At 45.4% G+C, this 17,633-nt stretch overlaps 4 protein-coding genes across 4 annotated transcripts; 1 reads left to right on the top strand and 3 right to left on the bottom strand.

Annotated features, from left to right (window-relative positions):
* Positions 1-607: 607 nt before the first annotated feature.
* Positions 608-3,143, bottom strand: LOC144062995 (alpha-2-HS-glycoprotein-like). Its single transcript, XM_077584871.1, has 7 exons — positions 2,898-3,143; positions 2,093-2,203; positions 1,925-2,009; positions 1,278-1,447; positions 1,082-1,198; positions 925-1,005; positions 608-842 (listed from the first exon to the last, which is right to left on the bottom strand). The coding sequence occupies exons 1-7, from the start codon at positions 3,099-3,101 to the stop codon at positions 669-671; spliced, it is 942 nt and encodes a 313-aa protein (XP_077440997.1). The 5' UTR covers positions 3,102-3,143; the 3' UTR covers positions 608-668.
* Positions 3,144-5,012: 1,869 nt separating this feature from the next.
* LOC144062416 (antihemorrhagic factor cHLP-A-like) lies at positions 5,013-7,934 on the top strand. The gene is made up of 7 exons (XM_077583787.1): positions 5,013-5,410; positions 5,712-5,825; positions 6,085-6,169; positions 7,099-7,268; positions 7,349-7,465; positions 7,611-7,691; positions 7,756-7,934. The coding sequence occupies exons 1-7, from the start codon at positions 5,096-5,098 to the stop codon at positions 7,912-7,914; spliced, it is 1,041 nt and encodes a 346-aa protein (XP_077439913.1). The 5' UTR covers positions 5,013-5,095; the 3' UTR covers positions 7,915-7,934.
* A 4,512-nt stretch (positions 7,935-12,446) lies between these two features.
* On the bottom strand, positions 12,447-14,589 carry LOC144062419 (antihemorrhagic factor cHLP-B-like). Its single transcript, XM_077583793.1, has 7 exons — positions 14,363-14,589; positions 13,773-13,883; positions 13,625-13,709; positions 13,059-13,228; positions 12,854-12,970; positions 12,698-12,778; positions 12,447-12,622 (listed from the first exon to the last, which is right to left on the bottom strand). Exons 1-7 carry the CDS (start codon positions 14,558-14,560, stop codon positions 12,464-12,466), a joined length of 921 nt encoding a protein of 306 aa, XP_077439919.1. The 5' UTR covers positions 14,561-14,589; the 3' UTR covers positions 12,447-12,463.
* A 1,083-nt stretch (positions 14,590-15,672) lies between these two features.
* LOC144062422 (alpha-2-HS-glycoprotein-like) lies at positions 15,673-17,523 on the bottom strand. Its single transcript, XM_077583797.1, has 7 exons — positions 17,297-17,523; positions 16,911-17,021; positions 16,755-16,839; positions 16,361-16,530; positions 16,148-16,264; positions 15,957-16,037; positions 15,673-15,872 (listed from the first exon to the last, which is right to left on the bottom strand). Exons 1-7 carry the CDS (start codon positions 17,498-17,500, stop codon positions 15,735-15,737), a joined length of 906 nt encoding a protein of 301 aa, XP_077439923.1. The 5' UTR covers positions 17,501-17,523; the 3' UTR covers positions 15,673-15,734.
* Between the last annotated feature and the right edge of the window lie 110 nt (positions 17,524-17,633).

Raw genomic sequence — 17,633 nt, forward strand, 5'->3', positions numbered from 1 at the left:
AATTGCTGGAAATGGCTCTCGTGTCTCTTTCAAGTCCACCGCTAGCTTCTAGCTAGCTAACTAGCTTCAGGCTAATCTCACTTTCAAGGACCCCAAGACAAGTTGGAGAATCTTTTTCATCGGATTTGGCCTCGGACTTGCTTCAGGTTTGAACTTTGTCCAACTTGAAAACCGAAAAGTTTTGTTGTGGGACTCTCAAATCGTCTTCTGTGCTGGAAGTCTTCGGTCTTGCTTTTTTGGCGTGGCTCTTGAATTGTTTTGATTTGAAGTTTTGGTTCATACTATGATGCTCATCTTTGTTTTTCAACTTTTTATTTATTTATTGCTTCATAACTAATCTTCACAGTCAAGTATCTTGTATCAGTCAAGTATGGATCTAAAAAGCACATCAAAAACCAAGTCAAAGTACACGTCAAGCGTAGTTAAAAAGTTCAAGTAAAAAAAAAAATTGGATGTCAAAGACCAGCCAGTAAGTCAAAAACCACAAGCGCACATTTTGGTCTTTTTGTTTGAATGGACAAACATTAGCATTAGCATTAGCATGAACGCTAACTCAAAAAGGAGGAAAAGCTAAATGACGCCAAGCACAGATGAGACGGAGCCAACATTTGTTTTTTTTACATTTTTATTATGACAGCGTTGAAGCCCGCTGATGTGACGTCCGTCCTTTAGGCTTGTTGCGGCACTTGTGGCAATTGTACGGCAAGCGGGAAAGGACAAATCTGGTGGATGGCCGGCTCGTGGGTGCTCAGCTGCGCCGCGCAGGCGGAACCTTCCGGACTGTGGTGGAACGACGGCCCGCACACGGGCTCCTGCTCGCCAACCGGGAGCGGGTTGCTGTTCTACAGACGCACACCCAAAAACAAGTCAACAATGTCGATGAGGTGCTTTTTTGTTTTTTTTTGCCGTGATCCGTGGACTTACTTTTGGTACATATAAGTCACACAGGAGTTCTCCCACTTGTCCACTGCTGTGTGAGTACGAAGTTTTGCAAAAGACGTGATGCTGGGAAAAAGAGAAGCACATTTGGTTTACTCTTTGATGGTCTTCGCCATTAGCATTAGCACGGAAGCTAACTGACAGCTCGGTCCGGGCAGCGTGGCGTGCAGGCCTCGGGCACGATCCTGGCATGTTTGGGGCAGGTGGTCTCCACCAGGGCGAACTTGGTCCAGGTCCTCATGCCGCTGGACATGATGTACTGCCACCGCAAGGAAGGGAAATGTGGAAAAGCCGGCGGGGAGAAAAAGTCGGGCGAAGGCGGTGGTCAGGTGACTCACCCCGCGGGTCAGCTGAGAAATTTCCATCAGGGTGAAATAATGCGCATGGTTGCTCTCCTGGTTGTACTTCTTGACGGCCTCCTGGACCGCCTTGACGCCCATCTCGTCGTTCAGAGGCAACAACGCGGGGCAGTCGGGACACGTCATCGCCATCTCCGCGTTGGTCAATTCTGCACACCGCGGGTCCCAACCGAGTGCCAAAAGGTTTTGGATTCAGTCCAAAGTCACAAATCGGCTCAACTGCGGGATTTGTTCTTTTTCTCTTCATACGTCCCAACGCTCTCGCGCTGTTGCTTCGTGCTCGACCAGCGTTTTCTGGCAATCTGAATTTCCGACTACAATTTGTTGCTTGCTCTCCACCTCCAAGACTTCCAAGCTGGGAAGTTGGACTATCGCACCTGCTCGCACCTGCTCGCACCTGCTCGCACCGGGCTGACTTCTCATCTCTCAATCATCTCGCTCTCTCTCTCTAAGCAATCGAGGCCGACACATTTCTGCCTGTCCTGACGGAACGTCCATTGCGACCGCATGACGCTTTGGAAATAAATTGCAATTGAACATCATGGATGGTTTTGCCGCCGTTTTGCCGCCGTTTTGCCATTTCTACAATTTAGTTTTTAGATGGTGAAAATTTCAAAAGTGTTGACCTGGTTTGGTGACGCAGGTGTGACTGGTGACCGTGGCCACGCCTCCCATCACCGTCAACTTGCTGCTACAGTCGGCCACCGCGCCCTAAAACACAAACGCACGCGCACGTGCGCGCGCTTAGCATGTGATCAGTACGAGATGGTTGGAATGGAGTGCAATTTTTTTACCCGCCCTAAATTCATCATGGCTTCACATTGGTTTTCAGTTTTGGGGTTGGTCACGTGACAGTCGGTCTCCATCAGCTTCATGTTGACGTCAATGTGGCAACTGTCCGCTTCCTGCATGGGGGGGGGGGGGGGGACACAAGACCACAGGCAAAAAACAAGGAAAAAAAGATCGCTTTTTTCTTTTTCGAAAAAATATGAATACAGAATATTTCTCAAGAAAATGGTTTTATTTCGAGAAGTAAAAAATGGTTGTCCTTTCAACAGCAGAATCGTATCTTTGCTCCCCAAAAGTTGCCATCTATTAATTAGATGGCTGTTGACAGTGAGCCCCTTTTATCGACTATTTGATGACGTTGCTGATGTGAAATTGACTCGATCGGTTTTGACTGAAACGCTTTCTTCGTTTTAATCGTGCCTCTTTTTGTCACGAGCCCGCATTCTTCATCTTTCTGTCATCATTGAAATCTGTGCATCAGAAAATGTTGCCAGTCCGTCATTCGTCATTTGCCGGCCGCCAGGCCGCCCTCTTCCGTCATCGTTATTGGAACCGCATGAGAAAATGAATGATGTCGTTATTTGTTGTAAGTTGGAACTTTACAAGAGAAATATTTAAAAGAAAAATGGAAGTATTGTTTCAAGGAATGTACATTTTGGGGGGGGTTAAGTGCTACAATATAGGCTATCTATATATATATATAAAATGGGAAATGGGAGTATTATTTGAAGAAATGTCATGTTTTTGTGGAGAAGAAAAATGTCCAGAGAAAAGATCTGCAAGTAGCAAAAGTCTTTTTGTAGCGCTCACCTGTTGGAAATTGTTGCTCACGACCTCCTGCAACTTGAACTTGAAGCCGTGCATGTGATGCTCGTTGATGTGTCGGATGGCGAGGCTCGCCGCCGCCGCCACGCTTTCCGCGCTGCACGTCACCGCCGGCGCAGTTGGCGCCCCCAGCAGGCCCGGAGTGGCCGCGGCGCAAAACAGCAGAACGGCAAGCAGGTGAGTTGCCATGATGAGGATGAGGAGGAACTGCAAGCGGCAAAGTTGCGACCAGACGCCACTGCCGCGCTTTTATGGCCGCCGGCGGCGGGGAGGGCGGACGGGCGCAAACAAACACAGACTTTAACCGGATTGCGCAGGGAGGGAATCGATCCCGCGTTTGCCTTTTGCTGTGTTTGTTTGAGTCATCGGGAAAATCAATCCCAGCACACAAACCAACAAACGCAACTTTTTGCTGACTCAGCAGTCACGGGGGGACGTTCACAAAAACAAAATGTTTCCACAAAGAGAAAAAGTCACCAAAGAATAAGGAAAGTCACATTTTTCAGCATCAGGAAAACGTTGCGATTTGTCAAGATGCGTTCTGTTTTCAAAACATGGCTTTTGAGGATATTTTTCAAAAGTGACATTTTTGGCAGAAGTCCAATTTGAAAGGTAAAAAGCTGTCAGGCCTAAACATCATTCCACATTTACAACCATTTTTTTGGGTGTCAAGGGGCCACTCAGATGCTCATCGTCCCTGCAACACCATCACTGATTCAAAGATTGGAGCTTTCAAACTTTTCAAATGTGTACAACCTACCACCAAGTGTGTGTGTGTGTGTGTGTGTGTGTGTGTGTGTGTGTGTGTGTGTGTGTGTGTGTGTGTGTGTGTGTGTGTGTGTTCTTTTTGGCTTGTCAAGTGTGCACGTGCTGGAGTTGAAAAGTGTGTTCATCCTGGACTTTAGTCAACACGCTGAGCTGGACAAACGGCCAGCGGCTGGCAAACAACCATAGAAATCAGACCACGCCAAGGTTATGGCTTTGATTTTTCCCCCCCGTCATTTATTTTCACGTGCTTTGATCAATGGTGAAGGCAGAAGCCGCTGAATTCCTCTTTGGGAATCAATTCATTTGTCTGATCTGAGTTGTGGCATTTTGGGCATTTGTTAGCTGAAGCCAACCAGACGGACGGACGGACGTCTGCCCAGCGCGTCCAAGTCGAACCCGCAGGAGACGTTCCGAGCCGCCTCATCTGGCTCTCCCCGTTTGGCCCCTTGCTGTTGCTGTGTTGCTGTGCAGGGGGCGCTATAGGCAGCGTACATGCTAAAAGTGTGGAGTCTCATTCAATACATTTGCTTTATTTTCATGATTCTCACCGAAGGCATCAAAACTACGACGACAACTAATGAGCACATGCGGAGTTACGTACTTAACCCAAAAAGGTGCAAATAATCCAATAAAAGCATAAATAAATAGCCAGCCTTTTCTCTGATGACTTTTACGCGCATTCTTGGCATTCTCTCGATGAGCTTCGCAAGCTCGTCACCGGCCTCATTCCACTTTAGTTTTGGTATTTGGTCACGATTGTGAAAGCACGTCAAGTACAATTCTCGAAAGACGGTTTGAGCTTCTTTCTTGTGTACGGCCGGACAGCGATACCAAAATAAATACATTTAAAATAAGCCCTGAAGGTTCATGTCAGATATTAATCAACAAAAAGGAAAACAAAGGACATTTTTGTTATAACTAGAGTTAGTTTCAGTGACTTTTATAAATGTAAGATGTCGTGTCTGCTTTTGTAAAAGCATTTTCAATGTATTTTGTCAACGAAAAAAACAATTCTTTCACTTTTAGTCGCTAATTTTAGTCAACTGTAATAAAATTGCCATGTTTTGCCTTGAGTTCCCCTTTAAAAAGTTTTGGGGGGGTAACCTATTTTCAAAAGGGTTGGATGTTTCTCCCCTCTTTTCAGTGAAAAGTTTTCAGGGACAAACCACCTTGAAACCATTCCATGTGGTTTGGCGCATTTTTTTGCAAATTCTTGCTCAGCCGACGTTGCAAGACCTTTTAAGCATGTGATTGGTTGATTGATTGGCGTCAAACCACGCCCACCACTAATGAAGGCAGCTGTTTGTCCTCCCCTGCGATTGGTCGTCACAAGCTCCTCAATCTGCCTAAAGTGCGCGCGCGCGCGCTGCTTCCGGGTCAGTCGCTGTAATTGTGACGTGTTCCGCTTGGTCGCCATGTGGTCTCACCTGTTGCTGGTTCTGCTGTGCTGCGCTCTGGACCTCCTCGGAGCACCGTCCGTGTCGCCGCCGCGGTCGCCATCAACGTCAACGTCAACGTCAACATCATCATCACCGCCATCTTCATCATCATCACCGCCATCTTCATCATCATCACCATCGCCATTGTTGTCAGACGCGCCGTCGACGGTCACGTGCGACAAGGCCCACGTGACGACAGCGGCGCGATTCGGCGTCCGCGTCATCGACGAGAAGCGCAAGCACGGATTCAAATTCAAGTTGCACGAAGTCCAGAGCAGCAAATATCAACAGGTCAGTGAAGCAAATTGTAATGGTTTGGTCACGAATGCGATGACGTCATTATTAAACTCATGTATTTTGCCACTTGCCGTTGACCGAAGCTCTCATGTGTGCTCAGGAAATTGCTAGTTTGCTTGACCTTGGCGTTTTACGTTGCAATGTAGCAATGCTAACATGTAGCCGCCTAGCATGGTGAGGGCGCGCACACGTCACGTGACACGAACCAGGAAGGTCGACAAAGATGGCGTTGACGTTGATGGTGGCGCTAACTACTTTCCCGTCTGTTTGTCTGTCCGTCCGTTTCTCCATGTAGTTATCTGACGGTAATTGTGACATTCATGTGGACGTGGCCCTGGTGCAGACCAAATGTCACTTCACCAATCCCAAACCTGAAGATCAATGTGACCTCTTTCGGCAGGGTGAAAGGGTAATTATTCACTTGCTCATAAATCTCTGCACTCATTCATATTGCACGAGTAGTTTTCATTGCTTGCTTGACAAGCTTTTCGTGTAGTCAATAAATTAAGAGTAGCGTTGACAATTGTACACCTTTTTAGAGGTCTGGCATCTCAACTTCTAACTTTTTTTTTTTTTTTGCCACATTGAAGAATGTACGTTATTGTGACGTCACAGTGACGTGTCCTACAGTTGCTTTCGCTGCTCATATTTCTTTTGTGTGTGTTTAGGGCACGTGGGCCACCTGCGCCATCAAGCTTTCAGTCCGGGGCAAAGCGGCCACCGTCACCAGATACGAATGCATCACCAAACCAGGTCACAACTTGACACCGTTCCTCCTTTTCCCATCAAGCTAAATCATTGCTCATTGTGTCCGATTTTTTTTTTTCTTAATTGTCCTTGTATTGGGGTGATTTTTATTTTTGCTCACAAACTGTTGTGTAGAAATAAGTGTCAGCTAGCAGCAAAGTGCTGAAACTTTTTAGCGCCTCACATTTAATAAAAGCTAAATTGGCACTCAATTGCACGTCTACGGTAAAATAATTTTATAACGCTAATGTGAAAATAGCCTGGTTGTAACCCATAATGGGCAGTTTGGATGGAGGGAGGACCGACCCGGCCCGCCGGTGCTCTTTCAGTTTTTTTCTGACCAAACGGTCAACTTTAGCATCAGACAAGCTGATTGTCGTTGACCTGCCGGCGGCCTCAACTTGCGCCGTCACCCTGTGGCCAAACTGTCCAAGGACTCATTTGTGGACTTTGCTGATGTCACTCAACAGGCCCGGCCATCTTTTAAAGTTTAGTGAAGCATGTGAGGATGAGGACAAAATTGATCCAATTGTAGTTAATGCAGTGTATGAAGCAATCTTTAAAGTTGCTCTGTATAACAATTTGCCACAAAACAGCTCCGATATATTTATGACTGAGAAATTGTTTTAATTGGCGGACGAACACCGTAGTCATTAATTTTTCCCGACTGGATTCAGGTTAAAATTTTCTGTGAAGGCGGGAAAATGCAGTTTCGTTTTTCAGCCACAGGTGTCAGTAGCGCTTTGAAATTAAATTTTCTACCAAACGGGTCTTGTCCCGGGTGTGACTTTCGTACTGTAGGATGCGTCTCCAAACGGCGCTTTTCCGCATGTGGAAACTTGTTTTTTTTTTTTTTTTTTTTTTTCCTACACAAACTTGTTCCAAACACCCCCCTCCTCCCCGGGTGTTTATGCTAACGTGCCACCTTCACGCAGAACCCACCAACGACGAGCTTTTTTGGATGCGTCCCGACTTTCCGGCATTGTTGCCGCTGGACGACCCGACGGGTTTGAAAGCGGTGGACAAGGCGGTGCTCAAGTTCAACAAGGAGAGCAAACTGCAACATTACTTTGCCCTGATGGAAGTGGCTCACGTGACCATCGGGGTGAGCGCCGCGCCGCTACTTTTCCGCTCGCCGCGGCGGCTGGCCCTTTTCAAAACGTCTCCTTGTTGTTCCTGCGTCAGTCCGTGCCGACCCGCGGCACGATTACGTGGATCATGTTTGCCCTGGTGGAGACCAACTGCCCCCGAGAGGCCACGCATACTTTTGCGCCGTGCACGCCGCTCTGTCTGGACCGAGCTGTGAGTTTGCTTTTGTGCTAATGCTAACGGATGAAAGCGTGAGCTTTTGACTTTTTGCTTGTGGGTAAAAGTTGAACTGGTTGCTGATTCTTGCTACAAAAGTGTAGACTTGTATCATTAACTTGCTTTTTTTTTTTTTTTTAAGCAACACTTGTTCTGCGAAACCTTCTACTTCAACTTTCAAGACAAAGTTGGAGAACTTGAGTGTGAATTGTATCTCCCAAAAGTAAGTCCACAGCAAATCTCATGCCGTTTTTTGCGCAACCTAATCCATTTTTGGTCCCGCGCAGGAATTGTCGTCCCTTCCAGATGGCGATCCGGAGCCAGACTGTGGACCGTTGTTCCACCAAAGTCCAGAATTTTACGCTTGCAAGGCGCAGCTGAGCCACCCGGTCCCGACGGTCCACAACATTTGTCCCTTCCCGCTTAAGGTCGTGCTGAGGTCGTAATAAAAGTTGAAAAGGACAAACTTGTTGGCTGCTTGCTCTTTGTGCACATGTGACGCGAGAACACAAATTGATTGGATCAGCAGTCATTTAGCTTTCACGCTAAATCTTTCAAATGGAAAACAATGTTTTTCCTCAGCAGTTGACTTATTTTGGAGGAGTTTGAAGTTCAGACGTCGTTTTCTCGGGGTCGGGTAGAGTGGCCCAAAAATGTACTTGAGTAAGAGTAGTGTTCAAAATGTTGGGTAAAAGTATTCACTGAAAATACTCAAGTACTGAGTAGCTGAACACAAAGTCTGATTTATATCTAAAGACAAAAACAAAATGTGCAAATGCTGGCATCTCCAAAACAAAACCGCAAGCAGACGCACAATCGATTTACAAATTGGCGCAACTCGCTCGCCGCTGCCTCCCAGTCTAGATGGCAGGTGGCACTTTTTTTATTTTTACAGCCATAAGGCACACGTAAGTCTTAAATGTTCTCAAGTTGACAGCACACCCAATAATCAAGTGTGCCTTTTGGTGGAACTCGGTGCACCAGAAGGCGCACTTCATTATTGGGTGTGCTGTTGAAAACGTAAGACTTGTGTGCCCCTCATGGCTGTGAAAATGTCATGTATGAATAGGGGGAACCAACAACTAAGTAAAATATTGTGCGGTAAATTTGTCAGCGTTACAAAAGTAAATGTAACTGGTTCCGACCCCCGTCTGTTGCCTGGCATGGAATGTGCATCATTTAAACCCGGCAGTTATTGAAAGAGGCAAAGTAGGCAGCTCAGGTTCTTAGGTCGGCAGTTGGTGGTCATGTGGCTTTGAGACTTGGGCAGGACACTGCCTGGTGATGGTGCCTTGACCCGGATCATTTTTTGCACTTTCATATCCAGTTGATGGTAAACTGCATCCTTGATGTCAATTTTACATGAAAAATACCCTTGTAGATTCTTCAGGCTTGGTTGACAGTAAACCAAATCCTTGATCTGTCTCAAGTGGTTTTGGCCACTCGCGTTTCGTTGGCTTTCTGATTGTTCTTTTCAGTGTCAGGTTGTGTGTTGTGTCCAAATGAGTCATTTTATTCATCGCTTCAGTTTGAGTCAGTCGAGCATCCCGGCTGTCTCGAACCAGGCCTCCTTGGTCTCCTTTCAGCTTTACAACCGGGCTTGTAGGCCACAATTTTGAAGGAATAGTCTCAAGGAAACGTGCTTTGCATAAACAAAATTTGAATAGTGTTCCCTTGCTCGAAGGCAGATCACAGATTTTTTTTTTTTTGTACAATTTTACATTACTTTTTTACAGCAATGTACCTATTTTAGAAAATGCATGGTTTGAGTGTTTAAAAAGGACAAATGTTAAAAAAATACTTGAGGAAAGTATATGAACTACTAAACATTTATAATAAATGTAAAAAAAAAACTACTTCCGAATTTCATTTATTGCAGTGGTCATTTATTTTTAAGTTTCCCTCCAAAATAGTCTTTGAAACCAAAAGTCAAGATGTTCTCAATGAAATTTTGAGCCAGACTTGTGCATGAAAGTCAACTTGAGGAAAATCCCAAGATTGCTTCAGATTGTGTTCTTGCATCACTTGACCACAGAAAAGCCACAACTAGACTTCATTTGTTCTTTTATTGGAGTTATGTAATGACATGACTTGAGTGGGAAGTGACAAATGTGGACGGACGGACGGCGCGTGGTTGTGGACTTGCACTTTGCAGCGGCAAGCTTGTTTGTGCACTCTGCTGGAACAACGGCCTGCAGGCGGGCTCACCTGCCCGGAATTCGGAGTGCATGTTGCGCTTTTGCTGCAGACTTGCTTTTGGTGGGTGAGTTTTGCAGTCAAGTTCTCCCAATTGTCAGTGCGAGTTGTAATAGGATGTTTGGCAATACAAGTGATGCTTCAAAATAAAAACGGTCAGATTAAAAACTCCAAAGCAATCGAGTTAACATGTCAATCACAGAAACTCAAGGCAAAATTCACCCCCTCCCCCCAGAAAGACGCAGATGACATTTTGTCCGATAGCGCCCTCTGCTGTTGCCTGAGGGCACTGATGTCAATTTTAGTTGACAGCAGGGGGCGCCACAGGACAAATGGTAGCAACCTGAGGTAGAAAAATGTTGCATTCAGACATTTCATTATTCCAAAGATAAGAATGCATACTTGGTTCAGACTTGTGCACAGAAAATTTTAGCCCAAACTCCCCTTTGAAGAGTCAAAATAGAAAAACAAAATGCTCAAAACAAGTGATCAAAAAAGTCCAAGATCACGTTAAGTAAAGAAGCGGGTTGCAACTCACAGCTCTGGCAGGCGGCGAAAGTGTGCTTGGACTCTCGGGGACAAAAGTATCTATATGGCTGGAGAAAAAAAGTCGACCTTAAATAGAGGTTGACTGAAATTTCTGCCTCGAAGCTCTGCCGGAACCTTGTTTGCGCCGCCGTCCATGTTTCTACACGGGCACGTAGTGGACAGGAAGTACTTGTGCTAATTGTAGCTAACAGGCAGCACCACTCATTTACTCATAAACTCGTTGAATCGTCTGTAAGTGACATTTAAGACAATATGACGTGTGTAATGTTGATATAATTATGCCTGTGTGACCTAAATAGTGGCTAGCGTTTGTTTACCTTAAATAGTAATCGCTAACATGCTAATGCTAATCGCGATTGCTAACCGTTTAGCATAGACTAATTTTGTTTAATGCACAGATTAGTTATAGCCACTTAATTTAACCTTTGTGGATTAACAAAACATGAAATATAGAGCGTTTGGTGATTATTCAGTGGAATAATCTTATCCCAAAAGAGTCAATAGTGACAGCCCTACATAACCATAAAAAAAAAGTTGATTACAATTTCTAGGACAGTAACAGTTTTAGTATTACGCCCTCAGCTTCAAATTTAACACAATTGCAAAACACTAGAAGTCAGGCCAAAGCAATCACTTAAGCAGTCATCCAACCAAGGGAGCTTAACATAATTAGTTGGTGTTGACTGCTTATGCCTGGTGACATTTTGCTGTGGACCGGAACCCAGGTCCAACTTGTGATTCGAATCGCGTTCCTAAATCTGTCTCAGAATCAGGATGTCACGTGACAGTTGCCTCCCGCGTTCCATTACGCCTCCAAGTGTCACATTGTTTCAGCCAAGTGCTTTTTCTAAAATTCAATCAAATCCGACCATTGCACTATTAAAATCTCTTAAATCTGAAATAAATCTAACTTAAGTATACTTTGTATGTAAAATTGCCCTGCTGATTCATTCATTCTTACATGATAAAATGTCAACATCCTTTTGAACGCGGCGGTTGGTTTAGTAGCGCACCTTCACAATGGGCTGGGAAAAAGGTCCGAAACCCAGGTGTCATGTTTTTGCAGGCCATTCTTTTTCCCCTCTAATACTTGCCGTCAAAACTTGATGCCCTGTCGCAAAAAAAAAAAAAAGCCTTTGAAATGTAGCCTGTTGAAATGTAGTTGTTGATTAAATGTTACAGCACTGGAGGTTTCATCAAAGCATTTAAGTCATGTTGAGAGGCAAAATTTTCAAACAAGCGACGAACCAAGTATCAGCAACAAAAAGCTCATTTATACTTGCTTTGACGGGGCATTCAGTTTTTGTTTCCCATGATATTATTTCTCTCTCTTCTCTCGCGTCCATTACAATTATAGCCCGATTGCCGATTGATAGGTGATGACAGCCAATAGTTTCCTTACTGGGGAGCTGGCAACACTGATCTACTGTTCATTGTAATGTTTTACACTTGGCCACCAGATGTCGCTGTAGGGGGGATGTTTCAAACGTTCCAAAAGATCAACTCTTTGTGAACAAATCGTTTAATGATTTGATCGTTTCAATGTTCCATTTCTGCCATCCCTAATGCTAAGATCTAACCTGTTGGTAACTGCCGCAGCCTGAACTTGAACCCGTGCTTGTGCCTCCCATTGATGTGGCGGACGGCCATGCCAGCCGCCGCCTTCACGCTGTCATCGCCACCGAAGGCAAAGACTGCGGCGCCACAGCATACCAGAGTAGAACGGCAAATAGGTGAGTCGCCGTCATGACAAACAATGGAGAAGCGCAAGCAGCAGTCGAAAAATGCTTGCAAGCACTTTAGGGAGACTGACAAGCAAACAGGACAAATGCCTGACGTCGATGTGCTAGTTTTAATGGTGGGCAGGCCTTCAATCGATCACCATTGTGACAACTCATTGCCTCAGTTGAGCAGTAGAAAAAATAAAAGAAAAAAAGACTGATTAAAAAGTTTTTCCGAGTTCATCTTTTTCTGAAACTATTTTAATTATCCTAGGAATTTTGAGGGGATAAAAATAGTTAAAATTCTCAAATAGTTTAGAAAAGTATTTTTGGGTAATTTGAAGAAAATATGCCAATGCTTTTTTTTTTGAGGGTTCACCTAAAATGGTGTCAGATTAAGAAAAAAAAAAAAGTTATCCCAATCCAATTTGGACCCTGTTCTTAGCCTTTAGCATCAAAGCCCACTTGTCCAAGCCCAAACGGCAGCCATGTGATCACAGAAGAGCAGCAGCAATTTTTTATAATATTTTTATTGAAGTTGCTGCGTGTTAAGCGGGAAGGGACAAATGTGGTGGATGGACGGCTGAGGATTTCTCAGCTTGGCCTTGCAAACGCAAGCTTCCGAACTCTGGTGGAATAACGGCCTGCAGACGGGCTCCGGCTCGCCAGCCGGGAGGGGCTCGGAATTCTGTGGAGAACCCCAGAGGAACAATGAGGCACTCTGCGCGTACAAGTCCATGGTGCGCTTTGGCTCAAGACTTACTTTTGGCGGGTACGTTTCACAGTCCAGTTCTCCCACTTGTCGGTGCGAGTTGTAATAGGACGCTTGGCAATAGACGTGATTCTTCAAAAGACAACAAGTCAGATCACTGGGGGACAAAAAAAAAAAAAAAAAAGGCGACAAGCTAAGCTAACTCACAGCTCGGTCGGGGCAGCGAGGCGTGCAGGCGGCAAACGTGTGCTTGGACTCTCGGGGACACGTGGTCTCCACCAGGGCAAACTTCAGACGGGTGATGGTGCCGATGTTTACGTTGTCCTGAAGATGAGGCGGCGTTCAAGTGGGCGATAAAGTCAAAATGCGTGAGAGGGTTGAATAAAAAAAAAAACGAAACGCGAGTCCTTACCGCGGCTGTGAGCTGAGCCACTTCCATCAGGGTGAAGTAATTGTAGTGTCGGCTCTGCCGGTTGAACTTGAGCACCGCCTCGTGCACGGCGCTCACGCCCGTCGGGTCGTCCAGAGGCAACAACTCGGGGCAGGAGGGACAAACCATTAGCAGCTCCTTGTTGGCCAGTTCTGCACGCAGGCGGCACATTTGCTCACTAGCAAAAGACAACGTTTTATAGAAGAAACTCAAATGGCATTTGAACTTTTATCAGACAACCTTTCACAAAAAGTAAATGCTAATAATTTACATCTATTGCTCATGCATTTTCTAGCTAGCCAATGATGATCCATTCATTCCAATTATATCCAAAAAGCACAACCTCATTAATGATTAAAGTTGAGGTTGTGCATTTTTTTTATATCCACAAACCGACTTCTCAGCCATGTTTGTGTCCGATGATTTTTGCGGTGTTCCATTCTAAAGAACCGTTTATTAAAGATCATTTGTATCCAGACACGACTCCTAAATGCCGCTGATCTTGATCTAAAAAGAAATAAAAACAAGGTGCGTTTGTGTGTGAAGACCTGGTCGGGTGGTGCATTCGTATTTAGTGATTTTGGCCACGCCCCACATCACCCAGAATTCAACACTGCAGGTGGCCACTGCGCCCTGGAAAACAAAAAACGCAATTAGAACATCGGAAGCAGCTGTGGAGTCCGAAAGAATATTCACCCGTTCGTCCAGCCGCCACAGCTGACATTCGTTGGCAGGTTTGGGGTTGCTGAAGTGACATTTGGTCTGCACAAGCTTCACGTTCACGTCGATGTGGCAACCGCCGGAAAACTGAAAGACAAAAAACCTCATATTTGGGCACTTCAGCAGCATCAACATACGCCTCCCTCATAAGTTACTCCTTGTTGGACTTGCTGGTTATGACATGTTCCCACGCGTCATGCTAGGTGGCTAAAAGTTAGCATTGCTACATTTCAACAATCAGCACGGTCAACATGTCCATTGTCTGCTTTAAAGGTTGTTTTTTTATTAAATAAACGACAGTTAACATTTGAGGGCTTTCAAACAGGGACTGCCTCAGTGTGGAGTGATGATGTCATCAAGTGGGGACAACAAGTTGAGCAGTGCTAACATTTAGGTTAGCTGCTTCGGCCATCATCCACCAAAAACAACAACAAAAAAGTTTAAGATTTCTTACACTGCTGTTGAAAACAACACATTTAAGTACTTAAAAATTATTTTAAGTGAATGCTACATACCTTTTACAAAGGAATACTTGTATACAAACAATCATCATGCTAAGCGCTAACCTGTTGGTAACTGCTGCTCTGGACCTCTTGCAGCCTGAACTTGAACCCGTGCTTGTGCCTCCCGTTGATGTGCCGCACGGCCATGCCAGCCGCCGCCTTCACGCTGTCCTCGCCGCACGTCACCGTTTGGGTCGCCACAAAGCCTGGCAGAGCCGCCGCGCACCAGAGCAGAACCGCAAATAGGTGAGTCGCCATCATGACAAACGATCGAGTTGTGCAGGTGACAAACACTCGCTCGCACTTAAAGCAGGCTGGCGAGCTCTGCCGGCCAATCGCAAGGCAGCGCAGACAGCTGACACCTGTGTGCTAATTAGTAGTGTGTGTGTGTGTGTGTGTGTGTGTGTGTGTGTGTGTAGGGGGGGCATTTCATCACTCAATCACCATGGTGACGAGTGATGGCTCATTCACCTCAGCTGGAAGCCGAAGGACCGGAAAATATTTTGGGGGGGAAATAATTTTTTTACCACACCACCCCCCCCCCATTTTTTTTGTATCCATTTTAGAAACAAAACCATTTTTAATTAGATTTATTTTATTACAGTAGTCGTATGCATGAGGAAATAAGGATTTGTAAAAATAAATAATTTTTTAGGAAAAAAATGAAGACAAGTTCATCTGTATTATTGTATAAGGAGGGAAACCTTATAACCTTTTGAGAATAAATCCATATTTTAAGAACAAAATTAATTTCATTTGACAACCAACCATAGTGGAGCAGAAATGTCTGCTACACGCACGTGCCCTGCTTACATGCGTGGTTTGACTGCATTCAGTTGACGCTCATCTGTAGTTCCAAAATCCGGAGAATCCGGGGTACATCTCATTTGCAACCAAATCTTGACCCTATTGGGATTCTCATTTCTTGCCCAAAAATGTTCCTGAGCGAGATGACCCACAAGTACTTTGGTAGGATGTTTCCAATTGTCAAAAATGTTTAGCAAAGGTCACTCCTGACTGATGGAGATGTTACACACTATGCTTTACAATATACATCAGGCCACTGACAAGGTATGCAGTATGAAGGTACACACTTCAGATAAAAGGGCATGAAAAGAAACGCTAGAGGCTTATCAGAACCTCCAAACACATTTGCTGGGATGGAGCAAAATGGAACTTTTATCCTGAAAATACAAGCCAAGGTTTCAATGTCTTTTGCATTCATGCCATGTAACCCCAATGTTATTAGATGGAGCCCAGACTCCAAACATGTGGGAGGGCAAAGGTCACAGGCAGAAAAACGTCAAGTCCTTGAAACCTTATGTTCATAGTTTGATTTTTTCTCAAAGCAACTAAGCACACACACCACAGACTTAAATGTGCTTGTTTTTTATTGTTAATCACGAGTTGCCAAGCACAACGCCGTGTTCTGCCATTATGGCCGATTGACAATAAGCGGGAAGGGACAAATGTGATGGACGGCCGGCTTGCGGATTCCCAGCTGCGCCTTGCAAGCAAAAGCTTCCAGCCTTTGATGGAACAACAGCCCGCATGCGGGGCCCGACACAGACATCTGCGGGAAGGGAAAAATAATAATAATAATAAGAAGGGGCTTTGTGCATACAAGTAATGACATGAACTTTTGTTGTTGACTTACTTGCGGTGGATAAAATTCACATTCAAGTTGCGCAATTTTAGCTTGCCTGTTGTAATAAGTGGCCTGGCAAAAGACGTGACCCTGAAAGGGAAAATAAATGCCGTCAAAAAAGAAAAGAAAGTTGACAATCCTGACAAAGTAAAAACATTTGTCTTTGTTTGAACGTTGCATTAGCATGACGGCTAACTGACAGCTTGATTGGGGCAGAGCGGCGTGCAGGGTGCAAACGTATTCGTGGCCTCTCGGGGGCAGTCCGTCTCCACCAGGGCCAACTTGAGCCACGTCAGCGTGCCCATGTTGGGAATGTGCTGCCACGCAGGAAAAGATGGTTTCAAAACAAAACAAACAAACAAAACAAAAAAACGAATTTGGCCTGTGATGCAGCAAAAGCAGTCGTCGCTCACCCCGCCCGTCAGCTGAGCAACCTCCATCAGGGTGAAGAAATTGCGGTGTCGGCTCTCGCGGTTGAATTTGAGCACCACCTGGTGTGCCGCTTTCTCGCCGTTCGGGTCATCCAGGGGCAACAAGATGGGGCAGTCGGGACAAATCCAGGCCATTTCCGCGTTGGTGTGTTCTGAAAACAGAACACATGTTAACATCAAACCTCCACACGCAAAAAAAAAAAAAAAAGCTGGTTAGGCAAAATAAAACTTGACCTTAAAGGAGAGCGTTTCAAGTTTACATGTAGTGAGCAGGAAAGGATTCTGACGGCAATGAATCTTTTCAGAAGCATTTTCTAAATCAAAAAATTTGACTCTGGTCATTTTCCAACGATGGCGAGCGTTTGTGGCCCCTTACCTGGCCTGGTGTCGCAAAGGTGCCTGTTGACCGAGGCCCTGCCGGATGCCACCGCAAGACTGACATCGCACGTCGCCACCGCACCCTGAAACCAACAAGCCCTCATGAGCTGGCACCATGAGGGGAGGGGGGCGAAGGTCGCGACGGAATCATTACGCGTTCATCCATTCGGAAGGGGACGCACTGCTGGTGAGATTTAGGGTCGCTGAAGTGACATTTGGTCTGCACCAGCTTGAGAGACACGTCCACGTGGCAGCCGCCCGCCATCTGATGCCCCCCCCCCCCAAAAAAAAAATGATTTTGATTAAATGGGAATGCTAAGCTAACCCGTTCATGAGTCTCGTTCACGAAAATGAACATTTGGAAAGAAATTTAAACTGAGTAAATAGATTTCATTGTATTAAAAGAAAAGAAAAGAAAGTCAGTTTCCTAAATGTTAAAGTACAATTTTCTGTACCATTTACACTTGATAATTCCACTACTTCCTTAAAACAAAAAAAAAAAAACTTTTAAACCGTGTGGCGCTAATGCTAAATGCTAACCTGTTGATATTTGCTGCCGAGGATCTTGTTGAGCTTAAACTTGAAGCCGTGCTTGTGCTGCCCATTGATATGCTGGACGGCAAAGTCGGCCAGCGTCTCCACGCCGTCTTTCCTGCAGGTGACCCCCAGCAAAGGCGCACTCCGCAGGTGGGCCAGCGGGGCCAAGGCGCACCACAGCAGACCAACAAGCAGGTGAGCGACCATCGTGAACAACAGCACACGATGCAAACACACTTGGGTGCGCACTTTAAGCAGATTGACGAGCTCGGACCGCCAATCGCACGGGAGGTCAAACAGCTGGCACGTGTGAGCTCATTAGTGGCAGACATGCTTGCAA

This window comes from Vanacampus margaritifer, chromosome 13, assembly GCF_051991255.1.
Source record: "Vanacampus margaritifer isolate UIUO_Vmar chromosome 13, RoL_Vmar_1.0, whole genome shotgun sequence".
In the NCBI taxonomy this organism is placed as follows: Eukaryota; Metazoa; Chordata; class Actinopteri; order Syngnathiformes; family Syngnathidae; genus Vanacampus; species Vanacampus margaritifer.